The sequence below is a fragment of the Grammomys surdaster genome, unplaced genomic scaffold (assembly GCF_004785775.1).
Source record: "Grammomys surdaster isolate TR1022 unplaced genomic scaffold, NIH_TR_1.0 193, whole genome shotgun sequence".
In the NCBI taxonomy this organism is placed as follows: domain Eukaryota; kingdom Metazoa; phylum Chordata; class Mammalia; order Rodentia; family Muridae; genus Grammomys; species Grammomys surdaster.
In genome coordinates, this window is record NW_021604638.1 from 2,003,776 (window position 1) to 2,023,133 (window position 19,358).

Consider the following 19,358-nt stretch of genomic DNA (forward strand, 5'->3'; position numbering starts at 1 on the left):
GCCAGCTGTCCCATCCCTGCCTTCTTGGGTGCCTCCTCCGCCTGGGCTCTGATGCTTCTCAGAGAGAAGAAAAGGGAAAGACTGCTACCCTTCTGTCTCAGATCTTATTGAGGGTCCTTGTTGTTTCCGGGGGCCTGAGACGCAGCTAGTCATGGAGGTCACCATGCTGGCCTACTCACTCTTATGTCTTCCTGCCTGACCCGTGTGTGGGACCTGTGCAGGCCACAGAAGGCCACACACAGCCTTCTGAAGTGAGGGCAGAGCCCCTTTGTTTATTCAATATCAAGAACTGTAACTTGGTCACCGGGGGTCATGTCTCCAGCTCAGAGCCTGTATGGGCCTCAGTTCACCAGCTACACCAGGTCTAGGGAGGAGCTTCTCAGGGCTGCACTGGCCAAGGACTCAGTACTGTTGGCACTCCTGGCCTGTGCTAAGACCTGCAGGTCTCTTTTGGGGCCATCGCTGTGGCCCCTGAGGCAGCCACATGGTCTAAAACTCCTACCTAGGAGCCCTGAGAGTCCTATGGTAATTATCTCTGTTCCAGGAAGCTTGAAAGACCAGCCTGTCCCATCTCACCCTAAGACTTCAAGAGGGACCCCCTACCCCAGGCCCTTTCCCAACCCCTACTCACTACTCTTTATGTCAGACTTCCCCTTTGACGCTCACCTTCAGCAGAGAAGGGAGGCCTCACTTACCACCCACACTCACTGCCATTCTGGCTAAAGGCTGCTTTGCTCCCATTTTTCAGATAAGGAAATGGAGGCTCCAAAGAGCAGCGGTCCACAGAGAGCCCCAGCATCTGTCTGGGACCTTTCCTTCTGTGAGGAGCTGGTGGCTAGTCCTTTGGGACAGGAAAATGCAGCCGGGAAGTCTCCTGAACTTGGGTACAATGTTCAGGAGACTTGGGGGGTCTCCTGAACCCCCACCCCTAGTCCTCAGGCCCTACCTGGGTCTAGGGGTGGGGGTGTTGGACAGTGAGGAAACAAAGGACTTGTGTCAGGATAAGGGGTGGGTGCCCCCTCCAAGTGAGGAGGGGGTGGGAGCACTCTCTGGTCCCAGATTTCACTTATGCACTCTGTAGAGCTGCAACTTCTGGGGTTTCCCCAGGTCTTGGGTTCAAAAATACTGGGGGACGGGGGTGGGGTGGGGTGCGGTGGGGTGAGGGGAATCCTAGAAGTACCTGGACCCCTGGAGGGATTCAGGGAACCTGAGGAGGAAGCGTGTGTGTGTGTGTGTGTGTGTGTGTGTGTGTGTGTGTGGAGAGTGAAGTGCAGAAAATAAGTAGGAGGAAATAACTTTATCTCCACATTATCTCTGCGGGTCCTGGAAGGTTCCCAGAGGAAGTGGCACCCGAGGGGGGAGGGGCAAGGAGAGACCGTTCCCTGAGGAGCAAAAGCCAGGGAGCAGAGCTGGCAGGCGGTGGGAGGGCGGGGGGTGGGGAGGGGGAGGGGGTTTGCATGACTGGAGCAATGGAATCTTCGGGAGGTTCGAAAGATGAGCCAGGTCCAAGAGTGGCCACCTCCGAGGAGCCTTCTCGGATTCCTGCGCTCGCTCCCGGATGCTTTCCTAGCCCAGCCCATAGTTACTACACTTTGACCACTTCCTAAGTGCGAGTCTCCAGAGAGCTGGGCAGCTCTATCTGTGCCCCTGCGGCGTCCGCCCCAGTGCCGGACACCCGGTGGGCACTCGGTAAATATTTGTAGAGCGCCCTGGGAGGAATGAATGAAGCCATTGGGCCAGGGTTGCGGAGGGCGGGGACAGGCGCAGGTGGGAGGCCGCGGGAGCGGGAGGGGCGGGGAAGTCGGTCCTCCCGCTCCTCCCCCCGCTCCCCGGCCCCAGCGCGCCCAACTCCGGGGCTCCCGAGGCGGCTGGCGGGCGATCTGGGGCGCGCAGGGCTGGAGAAGCGACCTGGGGCCCCTGTTTTGGGCGCCGGAGATCGGAAGAGGGTTTGTCGTTGGTGCCCGCGGGCCCGAGCGCGATCAGAGCGGGAGGAGGGAGCGAGGGTTCGCCCTGCGCCTAGCTGCCTCCCCGGCACTGGCTCTCCGGACTCGTAGGTCTGCAAGCTGCTGCTCCTCCCACCCCGGCCCGCCTCCTCGCTCTCTTGCTCGCTCTCTGAAGTTGCTGTGCTAGCCTTTACGTGCGTCCCGGCGAGTGCGGGCCGAGGGGCCCCGGGCCAGAACTGAGTAGAGGACAGGGGCGTCCCGGGCAGAGCGCAGCCGGCCGGGGAGTGGCCATGTGTGGCGAGGCCGCGGTGAAGCTCGTCTGCAGCAAGTGACCTCGGGTCGTGGACCGCTGCCCTGCCCCCTCCGCTGCCACCTGGGGCGGCGCGGGCCCGGTGCCCCGGATCGCGCGTAGAGCCGGCGCGATGCACGTGCGCTCGCTGCGCGCTGCGGCGCCACACAGCTTCGTGGTGCTCTGGGCGCCTCTGTTCTTGCTGCGCTCCGCCCTGGCCGACTTCAGCCTGGACAACGAAGTGCACTCCAGCTTCATCCACCGGCGCCTCCGCAGCCAGGAGCGGCGGGAGATGCAGCGGGAGATCCTGTCCATCTTGGGCTTGCCCCATCGCCCGCGCCCGCACCTCCAGGGAAAGCATAATTCGGCGCCCATGTTCATGTTGGACCTGTACAACGCCATGGCGGTGGAGGAGAGCGGGCCGGACGGACAGGGCTTCTCCTACCCCTACAAGGCCGTCTTCAGTACCCAGGGTCCCCCTTTAGCCAGCCTGCAGGACAGCCACTTCCTCACCGACGCCGACATGGTCATGAGCTTCGTCAACCTAGGTGAGTGGCGGTGGGAAGGGATATATCTCAGACCGGGGCCACTTTGGGACCAAGAGAGTGTCGCTGCTTACAACCACTTCCCATTTGCAAAGCATCAGTGCCCTCCAGAGACTCTCGCACCGGGGTCTTAGGAGACTTTAAGCTCTGTGCGTCTCGGGTAAGTCTTGCTGGCTAGGAGGGTTTATGGGGTCTACCGGGAGGGAAAGACCGGCCCTGAGTCTCTTTTCCTGCTCCGCCGCCGCCGCTTCATCTCACTTGGGGGCGGGAGGTCCCGGCCCGGCAGCGGCTTAGTTCAAAGCGCCCGGCTGGGTCATGTGAGCTGAACCGGCTTCAGCGGCCCGCGCTACCTGGATTTAAAGGGCCCTTGTGGGCAAAGCTGCCTTCCCGCCTTTCCTCCGCCCCTCTGAGCCCAGCTTGGCTCTGGCATCCGGCGCATCCCCTTTCCTTCCCCTCTCTGGCCAGCCCTACCTGTCCCTTTGCGGTGCGCCTGTTCCCAGCGCGCGCTCGGAGTGCCGCGGGGCTCCTCTCCTAGCCGCCAGTCGCCCACCTTTGGACTCGACTGGAGCCGGGGAAAGAACGTTGCCATTGCGAGTTTTCTATTTTAAATATTTAATGATAGGTCCCGGGCGGGCAGAATCCATTTTCAGCGTTTATCACGTGTGGCGCGCAAACCACGGGTTTTGGCGATTGGGTGGCTGGGGACCTCGGAACAGAGGCCGCCATGGAATGGCTGGGGAATCCGTTTCCCTACTGTAGTTCCAGCCAACCCAGTGCTGCGAGGCTGGGTTGCGGCTGCTCCGAGACAGCTCCCTTTGCATCTGTGCGCGCACACGTATCTAAATTGCTCAAACTAACCCCCAGCCGTGCTCTGTGGGGCTGATCATCAAATATTTGGCTTTGGTGATAACAAGTCCTGATAGTGCCGTTTCCTGAGTCGCTTTATTCTGCTTGTGGAAGTTGCTGAGAAAATCCCAGGTCAAGACACCAAACACACCGTGGGTGCCGTGTCAACTTGGAATAATGAAGCTTAAAGGCCCCCTCTCCCTCGCTGGGCACCTGGGGCTCCGAAAGGATCTCTGGGAAGACAGGGTCCGCGTTAATCCTCTCAGCTCCAGATAAAGGCCCTAGAGCTTCTGGGAGACCATTGTCTGTTTCCATTAAAGGTCAAAAATATCAAATAATGAATCAAGGGTCAGGGTGTAAAGGCGGGTGAGAGCGCTGCCAAAACAACATAGAGTAAATTCAAATTCTCCTCAGACACTTGTTAAGAAGAGGCCCTGCTTTGGAACAGCCTCCAAGCCCTGAAGGCAGGAAAGGCCAATTGCAGAGAGATTTTCCTGGGGATAGGGTTTAGGGTGCTGGGAGGTGAAGGCTATCTTTCACTGTGTCCATTTTTTTTTAAATATGTGGATTTATTACCAAAAACTAAAGTAGACTCCTCAATAGATGCTTAGCAAGCAGTATGTGGTCAACTTGGGTCTGTGACACCATCCTGCAGCCAGGCTTAACGAGGCCCTTTCTCTGGGTGAGGGTCAGGACTTATGGCCTCTCCTGCTCTCTCCTGTGATCTCCAGCAAGGCAGCAGATCCGAGCTGCCGATTCCGAGCTTGACTGGGTTCATCAGGCAGACAGATAATCTCTGACTTTGGTGCCAGCCTCCGTGTTTCAGGTCTGGCAGTGTGGCCCCAGCTGGCCTCCTGCATCCCAGAGAGCCAGGTGGCTTCCAGGGCGGCTCCCAGGGCCCTGCTGGGAACTTGGTGGGGGTGGTTGCTCTCCCCCCCGGCCTTGGGTACAAGCTGGGGCATGCTGGGGAGGCCACAGCTGGGTGGCTTCCTCTGGCTGCACACACACCTTTCAGTCCGTTCTTTCTTTCATGTTGAAAGGACAAAGCCTGGCTTGTCTGAGCCTCTTAATCAGTGGGGCTGGCTTCGGGCTTTTGTGGGACGGTCCTGACTTTCTCAGGCCTGGCTTTCTGGATCATCACTCCTAATTAGATAGCAGAGTGGCTTTTAACAGAACCTGTGGACTGGGTCTTGTTTTCTTTCTCTTTCTGTCCCTAAACTATAGGTAATTAGGGGAAGTCCCAGAGTGTAGCTGCTAAAAGCTTCCTGTAGATGCATCTTTACTCTCTGCTGGGCCATAGCACAGCCATGGACCTCCTGCTCCTGCTGGTGTGACTTGGGGAGGGCATCTGGGTTGGAGAAGGGTGTAGTGACTGGAAACTCATCCCCACACTGAGTCTGCTGAGAAAGGGTAGTGAGATCAGAAATAGAGTTATAGAATGTCAAGTTCACTCGTACCCTTCGCTCCCGAATGAGGAGACGTCCTGGTTCCTGTCAAACTGTTCCTTGTCACCCTTAGAGCATTTGATGTTGGTGGCAGAGACTGACTCCCCCGACAGCCTTCCACACACACCTCTGCCCGCCATTCCTCCGCAGGCCTGTCTGCTTGGGGTACCCCTGCCTCAACCCTGAAGGCTTTTGCAGATCAACTGCATTATCCTCCTGTCTGCCGGCAAACTGCTTTTTGTTCTCCTAAGTTGTTCTCCCTGGAATCTGAGCAGTTTGCCAGGCCTCATGGGATCTCCACTAGAGGAAAATTTACAACAAACCAGGTGCTGCGTGTGTGGACTTGACCGTCCCAGGTGACAAAGACCAGTCCCTGGGAAAGCCAGCTGGCAATTTGTGGGACAGCCATCCTCCCGGCTCTGGCCCCAGAGTTCAATGGTAAGATCTGTAAACTGGTTTGGATTACAAGCCCCCTACTCCTCTGGGTAGACTTCATTTTGGAATTCAAAACAGGCCACAGTCTCTCACAAACAGTCCCCAGGCAAAGTTGATCCTGCAGAGACTGAGTCTAACCATTAACCCCAGCTACTCTTTCTTTGGAGAAACCCAACAGCCCTGTTCAGAATCTTCTAGAAAGCCAACTGGCTCGGAGAGGGTGTGTGTGATTCTTGTTTATCTCTGGGCCAGGTTAGAAAGGAATGGAGTTTGTTTAATCTTCGAAGCTAAGTTAGAAAAAGAAGCCAGTTAGAACCCGTCATTATTGTAGCTAGCGCATAAAAGTGGCTTTTGTTAACTTGTTCTGGTAAGCAGAGGTGAGGCCTAGCCGTTTGGTTTTTCACTTTACCCCCATCTGGCCGCCCTTTTTTGGAGACAAGTGTTTGGCGTTAAGATCTCTCCTTTACCCCTCCGAACAGACCCTACCACTGGGGAGTGGTAGGGAAAGGTTCTGTTACAATTTAAACATGTCCTTTGGGGAGTGCGCCACAGAGCGAGGCTGCAGGCGCCTGCAGCTGTAAGCTGGCCCGCCTTAGAATTTGGAAGGGGCTCCTTCACATTCCAGCCCTTTCTGGTTAGCAGAGGAAGGTTAATAGAGATGTCACATGGTTTTCCCCTTCGCCTTCTCTCTCTCTCTCTCTCTCTCTCTCTCTCTCTCTCTCTCTCTCTCTCTCTCTCTCTCTCTCTCTCTCTCTCCCCCCCCCTCCCTCTCTCTGCCCCCCCCCTTCGCAGATCAACTTCACCATAGGGGTGCACCAACAGCTGTGTTTTCAGTAACCCTTTCAAAGTCACTGTTAAACTTCATTTTTCCTGGATCTATAAATCAGAGCTCCCCCTCCCCTTTTCCCAAGGATATTATGTGACCCAGATTTGAACTGTTTTGTGTCCTTTGTGTGTATTTCCCTTCTGCAATCAAGGCAGGCTAAGGCTGGCCCTGGATGGCAGCTCAGATGATGCTTTGGGGTTTTATTCCAGGGTAGTCATTTGGGTCTGAGTTTCCCTTGGAAGGTGGGAGGTGGTTCGGAGGATACTGGTTGATTGTTTTCCTGCATGGAGAAAGGAAAAGAGAGCCTCAGAGACCCAGCTCCAGAGAACTGGTTTCTCAGGGTGTGGGGAGGCTTACCTTAGCAAGGATGGTGGCAGCCAGCAAGCCTTTTAGATTAACACAGAGGGGTGGACAATCTCCCGATCACTGGCATGCCCTTGGTGTGAGCACATGTTGTATGCCTGCCGAACTGGGAGACAAGTGATGATTTCACCCCAGGCCGAGTCCCGAGGAGGTTGATTGATGACCCCGTCGCTTCCATATCTCGCCCACCCCACTTGCTAAGGTCATATTTGGCCCTCATCGAGCCTCACAGTGTCCTCCGGCTGCCTTCTCCACCCTTCCCGCCCTGCCCCTCCGTGTAGCTGTGGAGTGGAGAATGCTTCCCACCCAGCAGCCGTCTGGTGCTCCACTGCCATGGCTGGGGCCCATCGACATACAGGGGATGCGGCTGGCGGCTGCACAGCTTGCCTTCGTGCGCGCGCTCTGCCGTGTCTCTGGGGTCAGGGCTCAGGCACGGATGTATAGGATCTGTCTTGTTATTGTCAGAAGGAATGCACTCTGGGATTAGCGGGAGAGCAAGGTGGTGGGAGGGAGCCGCAGCTGTGTACACTTATTATAAAAGATTTAAGTCCCACTGGTAAAATCAATATATTGAGTTGCACAGCCCTCTGCTTTTAATTAGTTTAAATCAAACGCGCCTATGCTGTTTCGCCTCTCCTTGCCTCCGTGGGGTGAGGAAACACCAATATTTACATAGAAACTGATAACACTCAGCTTCACACACTCCAATGACCCAGGCTTGATGGATCCCAGATCGACGTGGGGTTGGGAGGGATGATGTCAGTGGGAAGAGGGACATCGATGACGCCTAGGACTTGGACCCTGATGTTGGGACGCAGAGGGTGTGTGTTTGGAGACAGTGTTGGTGACCTTGGACTTTTAACAAAGAAGCCTGCTTTCTGTAGAGGCAGTCAGGAAAGCTCAGATTCACCAATTTGCCCCCTAGAACATTCTTGCAAAACCATTCAGGGGCTCCGCCAGCATGTGGGGTTCTTTGTGCCGGGGGGCAGCTCAGGGCACATGTTTTATTTATTCCAGAACTCTCCTTCCTAGTCCCTGTAAGTGTTTATAGAGGCAGGATGGCTTGCACTGTAATCTCACTCACATGCACCACCATGGCTATTATGTGAGCCGGTCGGTATTAGCTGTGTGCTCAGCTGGGATTGAATTCCCCGGGTTTTGCAGCAAATGGCATTTGACAAATACTATTTGACAAAAAATGTGACTTGGTATTTCTTAATGTGGAACAGATATTTCACGGTTAACCTCCCCCGGGTGAAAAATCGCTCGACCCCCAAGTGCAATGGCGGCACAGATGAACACCAGGGCTGCGCAGGGCACTCCCCCTACCCCACTCCAGGATGGGCTGTCTATGATTTGGGGGATGTCAGGGGTGCACAGAGCCCGACACGCCCCGTTGTGAAGCTCAGAGTAGCAGCATGTGCCAGGTTGTCCTTTCAACATTTGTGTCGGAAGGCATTGCGGGGAGCCGCGCAAAGCCTCTGCTGATCCTTTCCGAGTGGATCGAATTAATGAGGCCTCTGCGAACACCAGGGTTTGAGTAACTACTTTATCGTTTGAGAACCAGAGTGCTTATAATCTTGTTCCTGTACCAACATGTTTAACGTGTGTTAATGCATTTCCAAACCAGAGCCTCTCAGCACAGTTCTGCTTTTCATTAATTGATGTCAGTAGCATGGTACAGTATTTCAAAGGGCCGGCCAAGCATAAACTGTGTTTCCAATTTCCTTCCTTTCCTGTGTTTGGGATGCCATTGTTAATTTGTTCCCATGCAGGAGCCCGGGCTGCCAACCGGCTTTCTATAAAGGGCTTCACAGTGAAGGTTTCCAGCCCTCGCTCATGCTCGGGCCGCCTGGCCAAGTTTCCTGACACTTTGCAGTTAATTCTGGATGATCTATGGGGTGGGGGGTTGGGGGCTTCCCTGCGAGGAACGGAAGTTCTTGGTGACAGCGGTGGGTGTGGCTTGGCAAGGGAGCCCTGAGGAACATCCACAGTAATTCTTTTTAGACACGGCTTAAACTCATGCGTCTGTTTCCACCCTGGTTGAAAACCCGTCTGCATGACCTTGGGCGAGCTATTTTAACGTCTCTGAGTCTGTCCCCTTACTCCGTAAAAGCTGAGTGACAGTCCTCTCCTTAACAGACTCTCAAGAAAAACACAAGTCTCATCATCCCAGAAATAAGTGTATCATAAATGTACTTGTTGTTGTGGTGGGTAGAGCTGTTTTCATTTTGGTATGTTAGTCTACATTTCAGTTAAAAAGTTTATTACATTTATTTATTGGGCAGGAGGTGCACCTGGGGCACGCAGAGGTTAGAAGACAACCCTTGGAAGCCAGTTCTCCCCCCTTCCACTATGATGGTTTTGGAGATCAAACTCAGTTGGTTAGGCTTGGCAGCAAGTGTCATTACCTCCTGAGCTGTCGTGCTAGCCTCTACTTTTCAGTTTTTAAAAAGATTATTTTATTTTTTCTATGTGTGTGTCTCTGTGTATGTGTGTCTCAGAGTTACCAACATTTGTGAGCCCCACTATGTGGGTGCCGGGGTCACAACTCTGAGCTTCATGATTGAACACCAATCAGACTGTAAATATTGAGATCAAGTGCGGGTATGTAGCTTGGTTGGCAGAGTTCTTGTCTAGCATACAGGAGGGCCTGAGTCTGACCCCCAAGCCACAGATCAAATCAAATGTGTAATGCCAGCACTTGGGAGGAAGATCAGGAATGTGAGGCTAGCCTTGGCTACGGATCACTTTCAAGGCCAGCCTGGGCTACACATTTAAAAAAAATGCACACAGAAACTGAGATCAAGTATTTGAAATATAAGACAATGTCCTGAGTTAAGTAGAAACTGACTGTTCTCTATCCGCTCCACCCCAGTCAGCAAAGACTCTGGACCACTCCCCAGATGCCGTCTGACACAAGTGAGGACAGAACACCCACCTCACCAGTGGTGAACAGAGCGAGTGCTGACTCTTTCTCTGGATTTTAACATCTGTGGTTATTAAAAAAAACAAAAACAAAAAAAAAAAAAAACACTACCTGGGAGACCAAAATGGAATGAAGGATCTGTATAGAAACTTCAAATAAAAACTTATTCCAACATGAAAAAGTTTAATTAAAAAAGAAATCTCATTACTGAAGTATTTCTTCCCACCCCTTTCTGGAAGCCAGTCAAAGTACAAATAGTCTTTCCCTTCGGGGGAGTGACAAGCCCAGAGCATTCATTAACTGAGCGTGCGGCTTCCCACGTGTGATTGGAGCAGGTGCAAAGGGCCCTGACTCCTGCAGCTGGGACTGTGCACGCAACTTCAGTAAAGCCTGGTGTGGATTCCACAGAGGCCAGAAGAGCAGAGAGATCATGTTCAAGGCCTGAGGCAGATGTGGGTGCCCTCCTTCCAGGGTCCCAGAAGTTTCCTTCGGCTCTCCGTGCCATTTGGAGAGTCCAACGTGGTGTGTGGACTTCTCAGCATCTCTGATCCCACACGTGCTATTCCATCTTTATCTCCCCAAAGCCTTTAAGCTTCCATCTCTGTAGTCACGCTTAATTACATTTGTCAGTGAGTAGGGTCTCGTGCTCTTTCATGTTCTAAAGCCCTGGTCTGAGGCCTGTGCATTCTCTCTGTCTCTTAGCATCATCACTGTTGCTAAACAGTTAAGTGGCAGTAAACATTATCTCTGTGTCTGCCGGGCCAGTGGCTCACCTGCCTGGTGACCTCACACAACTTCACACATGCAAACACACATCCATGCACATGCAGTCAAGGGCACAAGCACACGCGTGCATGCACATGCAAAAAAAAAAACCCACGTTCACATACATGTGCACATGTAAATACCTACAGCCTACAGCATCTGGTTACTTTGGCTTTAGATGAAGGACTTCAGCCCTCCTTGCTGTCTTGCACAATTCCCAGAGTGCACCAGGTGTTCGCCGGTCAGTTGTCTGTGTCTGTGCGAGTGGGAGGGGTGATGACATTCCAGGCAGAGTCCTGTGAATGTGTCTAATCTCATGGTCCCTCCCCCCAAACCGGTACACTTCGAATGCACAGCCTACGTAGAAGCAAAGTGCGTAATGATAAATAGCACGTTGGGAGATGATTTTTTTTTATAAAGGCATAGATGAGACTGACAGGGTTAGCAGGGCCTCAGAGAGGAAGACAACACAGGCTCTTCCGTTTGTTTATTATGAGGAATTGCATGTGAACTGTCCTTGCAAGCTTGCGTGTTTGAACACCTGGCGCCCAGCTGGTGGCGGTGTTTCAGGAGGTTGTGGAACTGTTTGGTGATGTCCTAAGATTTATGGGTGAGTGCCTGGTGATGAGGACATTGCTGCTGTTTTCCCAGAAGATACTGGCTGTCCCTTGTCCCCAAGTCTTGGCCTGAGTGGGAAGCTCCGTCTTCTCAGGCGATAGAGGCAGTTTTTCACTCCCCACAGGAGTCGTGTGGCTGAGCCTAGCCGCAGAATGCAGGGTCTTATCTAACCCTCTCTGAAATGGGTCAGGATGACCCTGCAGATTTAGAACCAGCTCTCTATGTAGCCATTTAATTGGACTTCCCTCTGCCTCAGTCCCGCCCCTCTTCCCTTTAACTCTCAGTTTTCTGCAGGGTAAGTGTCACAGGGCAACCATACCCTTCCTATTAAGTGTGGGCTGTGCGTTTGTGAATGAACACAAGCCTCTCTGGCTGGGGAGGAGGTGTGGAGGAGCTAGGCCTTCTGATGGGTGAGGGAAGGAGAAGCAGGCTCTGGCTCTCCATCCTGATTGTTCTAAACCCTCCCTCCCTCTGTCATTATGGCAGGACAAAGGGCCAGTGTCCCTACATGCATCCTACTCCCTCTGAGGAACCCCCTGGGCAGCATCAGATGTGTCAGACCCCACGATGCTTTGTGAACGACGAGTCCGTGGAAGCAGCCTTACCCTGTGCCCAGAGCTTCCAGTTGCAGTGTGTTGTGATCAGGAGAGTCACCTCTGGATGTCCTCCACCACGGAGTTCAGTGTTGTTCTTGTGTGGGTGTGCATGCAGGCATGTATGTGTGTGTGTATGTATGCACATGTGTGTGTGTGTGCATGTGGGTGTTTGTGTGTGTGGGTGTGTATGCATGTATGTGTGTGTGCATGTATGTATGTATGTATGTATGTATGTATGTATGTGTGTATGTGTGCATGTGTGCATGGGTGTAGGTGTGAGTGTATGCATGTGGGTGTTTGTGTGCATGTGGGTGTGTGTGCATGGGTGTAGGTGTGAGTGTATGCATGTGAGTGTATGTGCATGTGTTTGTGTGTGTGCATGTATGCATGTGTGTATGTGTGTGTGCGCACATGTGCATGGGTGTAGGTGTGAGTGTGCACGTGGGTGTTTGTGTGTGTCTAGATTCATATGCATGTGTGTCTGAGTGTGTGTGTGTGTGTGTGTGTGGTACCTATGTTGTGGAGAACACTCTGAGACGGCTCTGGGAACAAAATGGAGACATGCAGTTCAAATGCAAAGACCTCCGTCTGTATCCTGGATGACTTAGAACATGTTTGGAGAGACAGCGAGGGGCAGAGGGTAGCAGTTAGAGTGTGGCCATCTGCAGGCTCAGCACACAGGCTCACTGGGCACACAGATGACTGCAGTCTGTAGGCTGTACTGTGGTGAGGCCCTGAGGACGGGAAGGACTCATGACCTTCAGGGTGAACCTGCTGATTCAGGCTCAGCATGCCAGCGTGACTCTCAGTTCTAATGCAAGCCTGTGTTTCTGGTCCACTCTTCCATGGGAAACCCGGGTAAAGAGCACAGGCAGCAGCTCTGCACACCAGCTTTGAGGTTCCCTGGGGAAGCTCGTTCCTCCAAAATAACTTACCTGATTTTATTTTTTTAAAGGAAGCAACCAGGATGTCATCTCCTGTGGGCACGAGGGTGCCTGGCATGTTTGTTGTTACAGTTTGCTATGTGGTTAAGCTTTTTCCCAAGCCTGGGCACACCAGACCAGATCCTGCCGGAGATGCTTGCCAGGTCTAGTCTGCATCAGGTCTCCAGGCTCTGTGGCCAGGTGGCCCCTCCCAGCTGTCCAGGGTGCTGTGGTAGCATGCCTCCGGTCAGTAACCAATCAGTCTTCAGATCCATTAGCACAAAGGGGGGCCAGGAGAACAGCGGCAGCCACAGTGGAGCAGTACCCAGAGACATTTAAAGCTCCCTAGCCTGTTCTGAAAGGCTTAGAATAAAGCAGACATTTGTTCACAGGGCAGGGGCTGTCTGGGGTCTTTCCATTTACTTCTCGGTCTTGAACTTTGTAAAACACGCCCCCTCCTTCCCCTTCTCAAGTTCCATTTTCTGACTGACTTGACCTTAACATTTGTTGAGAGACAAGCCCTTAAAAATGGCAGTGGGGCTTGGAACCTTCCAGGGCCAGTAAATATTTATGGGATGGAGGTACTCGTTGGTCATTCCCCTCAAGAGGAAACAATAAACGAAGCAACTTGCCTTTCACCCACTCAGCCCGCTCTGAGTTGTCTTAACTTATCGGTGGGGGTTGGGTAGGTGGTGAGGAGGATGGGGAAGGGGATCCAGGAATATTGGGGTCAGTGGGGCTCAGCACCCTGGGAACATGGAGGTTCTTTTGTAGGTAGTACATGTGGTCTGTGGGGTCACCCTGCTCTGTGTACTGTGGGATATTCAACCACTTCCTAGGCCCCCACACACTGATGCTAGGTCTGCCTGTATCACAAGTTGTGACATTCAAGTGTAACCCCCAGACCTGGCTAAGAATCTTCTGGGTGAGGGGAAGCCCCTCATCCCAGCTGGGGACCACTGATTCCGGGTGACTTTTTTGGAAGTTTAGAGAACCAGCCACAGGTTTCCAGCAGCCAAGCTGTGAGTGAGGGTACCACGTTCTTGGGGATGGGTCTCTTTCTGAGGATAAGAAAGACTGCAGTCACAATGGGACCACTCCTGGATGATGCTGCCTTCCTGAGAGATGCCCCAGAGATCAAAGTGGAGAGGGATACCCTGAGAACGCCTAGCCAGTTGTTCTTTCTCTGTGGCCCAAACACATGTCCTCATTCCCACTCTCTACGGGTCCAAGATGGTTAAATGTACACCTGGACCTGTTGGTTGCCTGGACCCATTCAGCTCAGATTGTAGCCTGAGGCCCAGCCTAGCCACCGACCTGTTTCTCTACACCCTGTTTGTTTACATAAAGCACGTGTTCAATAGTCAGAAGTGACAATTACCCACAATCCAACTGTCAGGGGTGCTAAATAAATGTCTTGCTGGCCCACAGGCTGGGTGTGTTCTCCACCATTTTCAGTATATAGTGGCCAGCCAGTGTGGCTTTGTCAGGCCAAAGCCTGAGTGGTCTCTTGCCTGGCCTGCCATGAACATTTGTGGACCCCCAGATCCACCCTGTTGATGACCTTGTCTGTGGACAGATGTTGTCTGGGTACATCATTCTTCTCCAGGGACCTCCTTACCTTACCCAGAGCACCTCCTTCCTGCTTTAGTTGTCTATGTCTCCTCTGATGTGTGTCCCCCTCCCCCCTCCCAAGGCAGTCCTCCCCTACGCCTGGCCCGAGTGGTGGTCTCTGTCCCATCCCTATTGGCGAATATTTCATAAGCAGCTCAGCTCTGAGCCCCTCTCTCCTGCCTTTTGGTAGATCCAAGACCTCTTTTTTGAGCTCAGGGACTTGGTCCCGTCTCCAGAGTTAACCCTACTTCCTGACTCTGAGGTGCCCAGTTGACAGGAGCAGAGGGGATCAGTGTGTGCACTCTATGACCAGGGACCACAGCTGCAGGTCCCTTGTCTGAGTACAGGCTATGAATGAGCATGGTGTCTCAGCCCGACGTCTAGGGCACTGGATGGAGGTGCCATGCCTAAGCGGAAAGACACTGGCTCAGACAGAAGCTTGCCTGTGTTGACGGGGCACTAAGGAAGTTGGCGTTATCACACTGGGCTGATCCTGTTTCACTAGAAAGTTATCTCTCGGCTGATTAAGATCTGTCATTGGTCAGGGTTTTTAAAGAAACAGCGCTGGGGACCAGCGGGAGGAGTGCCGTGAACCGAGTAAGCGTGACCTCTCCGCCGAAGTTGCCTAGAAGACTGGCGTGTAAGGACACAGCTTGCTGCAACCAGGGGCAGGAAGGTGTGCTCACGGAAGGCAGAGAGGTTAGATGTGACTGTCAGGAGCCTCGTTCAGTGGATTAAAATGTTCTCTCCCTCCTGTGGTTTCCTACACTGAGACTTGTATTTAGGTAGGCATGTGTGGGTAAGTAGAACCCAAGCTGGCTTCCAAAGCCGGCAGACAGACGCAGCCGTGGGCCGCAGTAAATGTGTACAGAAGGCTGGCTGCGGGGGGTGGTTGGTTTGTGTTTATTGGTACTGGGGACAGAACCCAGGGCCTTAGACCTGCTGGCCAGTGCTCCACCTCCAAGCTGTGCCCCTGGCGCATTGGTTGCTATTAATCAAACCGGACTCTCTGCAGTCCACAGGCTGCTGGTAGAATCACCTTAACCCCAGCCCCAAAGATCTGGCCTTGAAGACCCAGCAGAAGTTCAGCATTTGCTGGTAACACGGCCAGCGGACCCCTTCCAGTGTCCTTCCTCAGGGGCAAAAGCTCCTGACTGTGATCAAAGAAGGTCAGAAGTCCTGTCCCTTAGGTGGAAGCAGAGCTGGTCGGGTCTCCATCTGAGTCCTTCTCAGGGACCCGTGGAGGCTGTGTCCCTGGTGAGAGCATACACAAGGACAGGATGTCTTGAGTGTTCTCAGAGTCTGGTTCACATTTGAGCTGTGTAGAAAAGGCCTTCTGCCTGAGAGCCACTGGTGAGACTTGAACCCTGGCAGACCTCGTCATGGATGGGGTCTAGCCTTAACCCTGCTGCTGCTTGTTCCTTTGGGGGGTGCTGGGCAGGGCCTGGCTGTTTCTTCTGATAGAGTGGGCCAAGAAGGAGACAGGATTCAGGAGGTATTTGTAGGATGCTTTCTGGCCAGTGCGCGTCTGCTGGGAACAAAAGCCCATTTGTCAGAATTCTCTGGTTCTGGGTATCACAGTTCAATAGTGAGTAGCTTAGGTGGCAGTGAGATCCTCGCCTCCCTGTGTGTTAAGAACGGACGTAGTAGGCCAACATCTACCGAGTCCCGGGGAGGATGTGTTTAACAGGTTCCCAGCACTGTCTGTAGACAGACCATCAGTGCTCCATGCCTCCTCTGCTCCCTGGCCCATCAGAGTAAACAGGGAGTAACTCCTGATTACAGGATAGGCCTCAAGCCCCGACCCGTCTGCTTGCTCAGCTTCCCTTGCAGCTCCAAACAGCCTTGGGATGTTATTCTGATTAGCAGACGGGACAGGAAACCCGCTCTTTGTACCACGGGCTAGGAGGTGGTTCAGAAAAAATATTTGGCTTCTTGCCGCCAAGTGACTGCAAAGCAAACAAAACTGTGTTTTACCCCTTTACTTGCCTTGAGTGGTTCTATGAAGACTCAATGCTTGGTGCTATGGCAGCCGTTTTGTGACCAGGAGGCTCAGGGATTCAAAGTCATTGTGTAAACGGTGGCAAAATGGCAGACAAGCTACGGGTGAGGCGGCCGAACTTCCACCAAATTTAACTAAACTGCCTGGAGAGAGACTTGAGGCTTGATCACATGCTGTCTCTTGACTCAGTTGCTTTAGAAGTTAGAACCTACCACACAGATGGGTAGCTGGGAGTCAACCTCCGGTTGCCTGTGGCTGTGCTGAGGATATAGGGGTTTGTGCCTGCTCTCTGATTCCAGCTGGGTTAGTAATAACAATAACAACAATAATATCACTTTACTTGTGCCACTGTCCTCTTGGTTACCCTCTTGGTTCATAGTGTCTGATTTTTGTAACATACACACATTGAGTGAACACTTGGAGCGTACGGTGAGATGTAGGGCTGCCCGCCACTCTGGAGCCCCATGTTCTCACACCCGGTGGTCGTCACTGCCTGTCACTAAGCATCATGGAGATTTGTTTGCCGGTCCTTTTTTTAAGGGCAGATTGCAGGAGCCCTGCTCGGTAAGGGCCTCGCTTGGAGCTTGGTGCGGCATGCGCCTGTCTGTAGCTTGGCGTTCGTATGCACTAGGAGGAGCCTCTTCCTCAGATCAGAGTGGGTCCGCAGGGTCTCACCATGCAGCCCTGCTTGGCCCGGACTCAACAGAGATCCCTGTACCCTTGTCTCTGTTTCTGCCATGAGTGCTGGGATTAAAGGCATGCGTGCGCCACCATGCCTGACTCCACATTGAAGATCTATTTATTTTTATGTATGTGACTACACTGTCACTGTCTTTAGACACTCCAAATGAGGACTTCGGATCCCATTACAGATGGTGGTGAGCCACCATGTGGGTGCTGGGAATTGAACTCAGGACCTCCAGAAGAGCAATCAGTGCTCTTCACCTCTGAGCCATCTCTTCAGCCCTCCACAGTCAGTTTTTTTGTTTTTGTTTTTTTGCTTTTTGTTTTTTTCGAGACAGGGTTTCTCTGTGTAGTCCTGGCTGTCCTGGAACTCACTCTGTAGACCCGGCTGGCCTCGAACTCAGAAATCCGCCTGCCTCTGCCTCCCAAGTGCTGGGATTAAAGGCATGTACCACCACTGCCCGGCTCCACAGTTTTAAGAGCATTTTTCTGTAGTCCAGACCAGGATTTTGTGGGTCATTTCTAGAAACGTGAATGTGAGGAAGTGAGGGCCTTGAAGATTTTCAGTTTCCACCAAACTGTCTCCAGCTGCCTGGTCTCTGAATACCTCCACAGAAGCCCCCCCCACCCCCAGTGAAGTTGAGCTCTCAGTTGTCCATGATTGGTCTGGGGCCTGAGGTCAGCTCGACAGGAGACTCTTATTTTGAAGGAGGAGATGGAGCCTGCTCCTCTCTGAGGCACCTGCATCTCTGGGGCTAATGAGTTTGATGGAACCCAGACCCCAGGAAGGATTATAAATTCTCATGTGATCTGACTCGCTGCCGAGTGCCTGAAAGCAGCTGTACCTGCCCAGCTGACCTGCAGCCCCAGCTGCCTGGGGTGGCCTGGGTCTCCTGGGCCCCTGCTGGGCTGGCTGTGTAGTGGTTCTGCCACATTGCACGCTGATCTGTGTTGTGGACACTTTTCTCCACAGACCCATAAGCAGGGGTCTTTGTGTGGCTTTGTGTCACAGGGGAAAGCTGAGCCTTCTAGAGATGGGCTAACTTGTCCTGAGTCCCTGTCAGTGGTAGGCAGAGCCTGGGTCCCAGTGGACTTCCAGTCTCCTGGGATCAAACTCAGCTTTTTTTCCTGACTGGAATGGGGCACGAAGTGGAGTTCTAGGCGCTGTGGGGTGTTGCTCAGGCCCTCTGCCGCCTTCCCAGAGAAGCTGCTGAGTAAGTCCCTGGCTGATGACTGCTAGGCAGAACTGAGGCGAACAGAAGAGAGATGGCAGCCATCTTTGAGGAACTTTGAATGTCCTTGGAGGCTCCACAGATGTTGTGGGTCCCGGCAGTTGTCAAAGTGGGGTCCCCAAGTAGCACTGCCACCCTTGGGAATAGGCTGTGTCTAACCCTGGAGGATGTTGCAAGTGAGATTCAGCTGTCTGAGGTGACAATCCGCATCTAGAGGGAGCCATCTTGGCCCTCCCTTGGCTCAGGTTCTTGGATCTGGAGCAAAAGCCACATACCCAGAAAATGGAGCGAGGGCTCACCCCAGCTCTGACCCACAGGAGAAACCGATGTTCTGTCCCTGCGGTAGGCAGCACATGAGTAGCCATGTTCTAGATGGGATATGATGGACACCACGTGAGGTTAGTGATGAGCTCTGCATGCCAGGCTGATTTCTGTCCAGTTGGGAAGGGACCAGGGACCAAGGGCCAGGTGAGTCTGGGCCAGAGCCCAACATGTGCACCTAGGCACGTCTGACAACTGCCCGTACAATGGCATCAGTCTCATGTGTAGTGTGGGCACCTGCTTCTAGGGATGCTGTGACCTGAGCTTGCTGTGCAAGCAGAGCTGGAAGCATCAGTCTCCAGAGTCCGTGAAAATCATACATGAGCCTCTTGGACCCCAAGCTCTGAAGTGGAGGAGAGAGAGTGTGTGTGTGTATATGAATGCACATGTGCACATGCATGCAGGTACATGTGGAGGCCTGTGTGTGTATGTGTGCATGTGACTGCATGAATGTGCATGTACACATGTATGCAGTGCATGTGGAGGTCAAAGGTTAATGTTGGGTGTGAATCTCTTTATCTTGTACTTCTGTGGCCGGTGCCTTCCCCACCGAGCTATTCCCACAGCCCTTCAGCGGAATTCTGACGTCCAAAGATCTTCTCACCTTAAAGCCTTCTCTATTTGAAGACGGCTTCTCGTGTGTCCCACACATGTGCCTCCTCCTCTCTCGCGTCAACATGACACAAGCTGACTGATCTGAAGCAGGCAGCACCTGGCGCTGCAGAACAGAGCAGAGCAGTGCAGTGCAGAGCAGCGCAGAGCAGCGCAGAGCAGCGCAGAGCAGAGCAGAGCAGTGCAGTGCAGAGCAGAGCAGCGCAGAGCAGAGCAGCGCAGAGCAGTGCAGCACAGAGAGAGCAGAGCAGAGCAGTGCAGAGAGAGCAGAGCAGTGCAGAGCAGCGCAGAGCAGAGCAGAGCAGAGCAGCGCAGAGCAGTGCAGAGCAGAGCAGTGCAGAGCAGCGCAGAGCAGAGCAGAGCAGAGCAG

The 19,358-nt window shown here is 53.2% G+C and overlaps 1 protein-coding gene across 1 annotated transcript in view; it reads left to right on the forward strand.

The window, feature by feature from the left end:
• The first annotated feature begins 1,847 nt into the window (after positions 1-1,847).
• The window catches only part of Bmp7 (bone morphogenetic protein 7), a 71,781-nt gene continuing 54,270 nt past the window's right edge, over positions 1,848-19,358 (forward strand). The window contains exon 1 of the mRNA XM_028769631.1: positions 1,848-2,780. Coding sequence (XP_028625464.1) covers positions 2,366-2,780 — 415 coding nt within the window. The 5' untranslated portion in view covers positions 1,848-2,365. The remainder of the gene's footprint in view (positions 2,781-19,358) is intronic.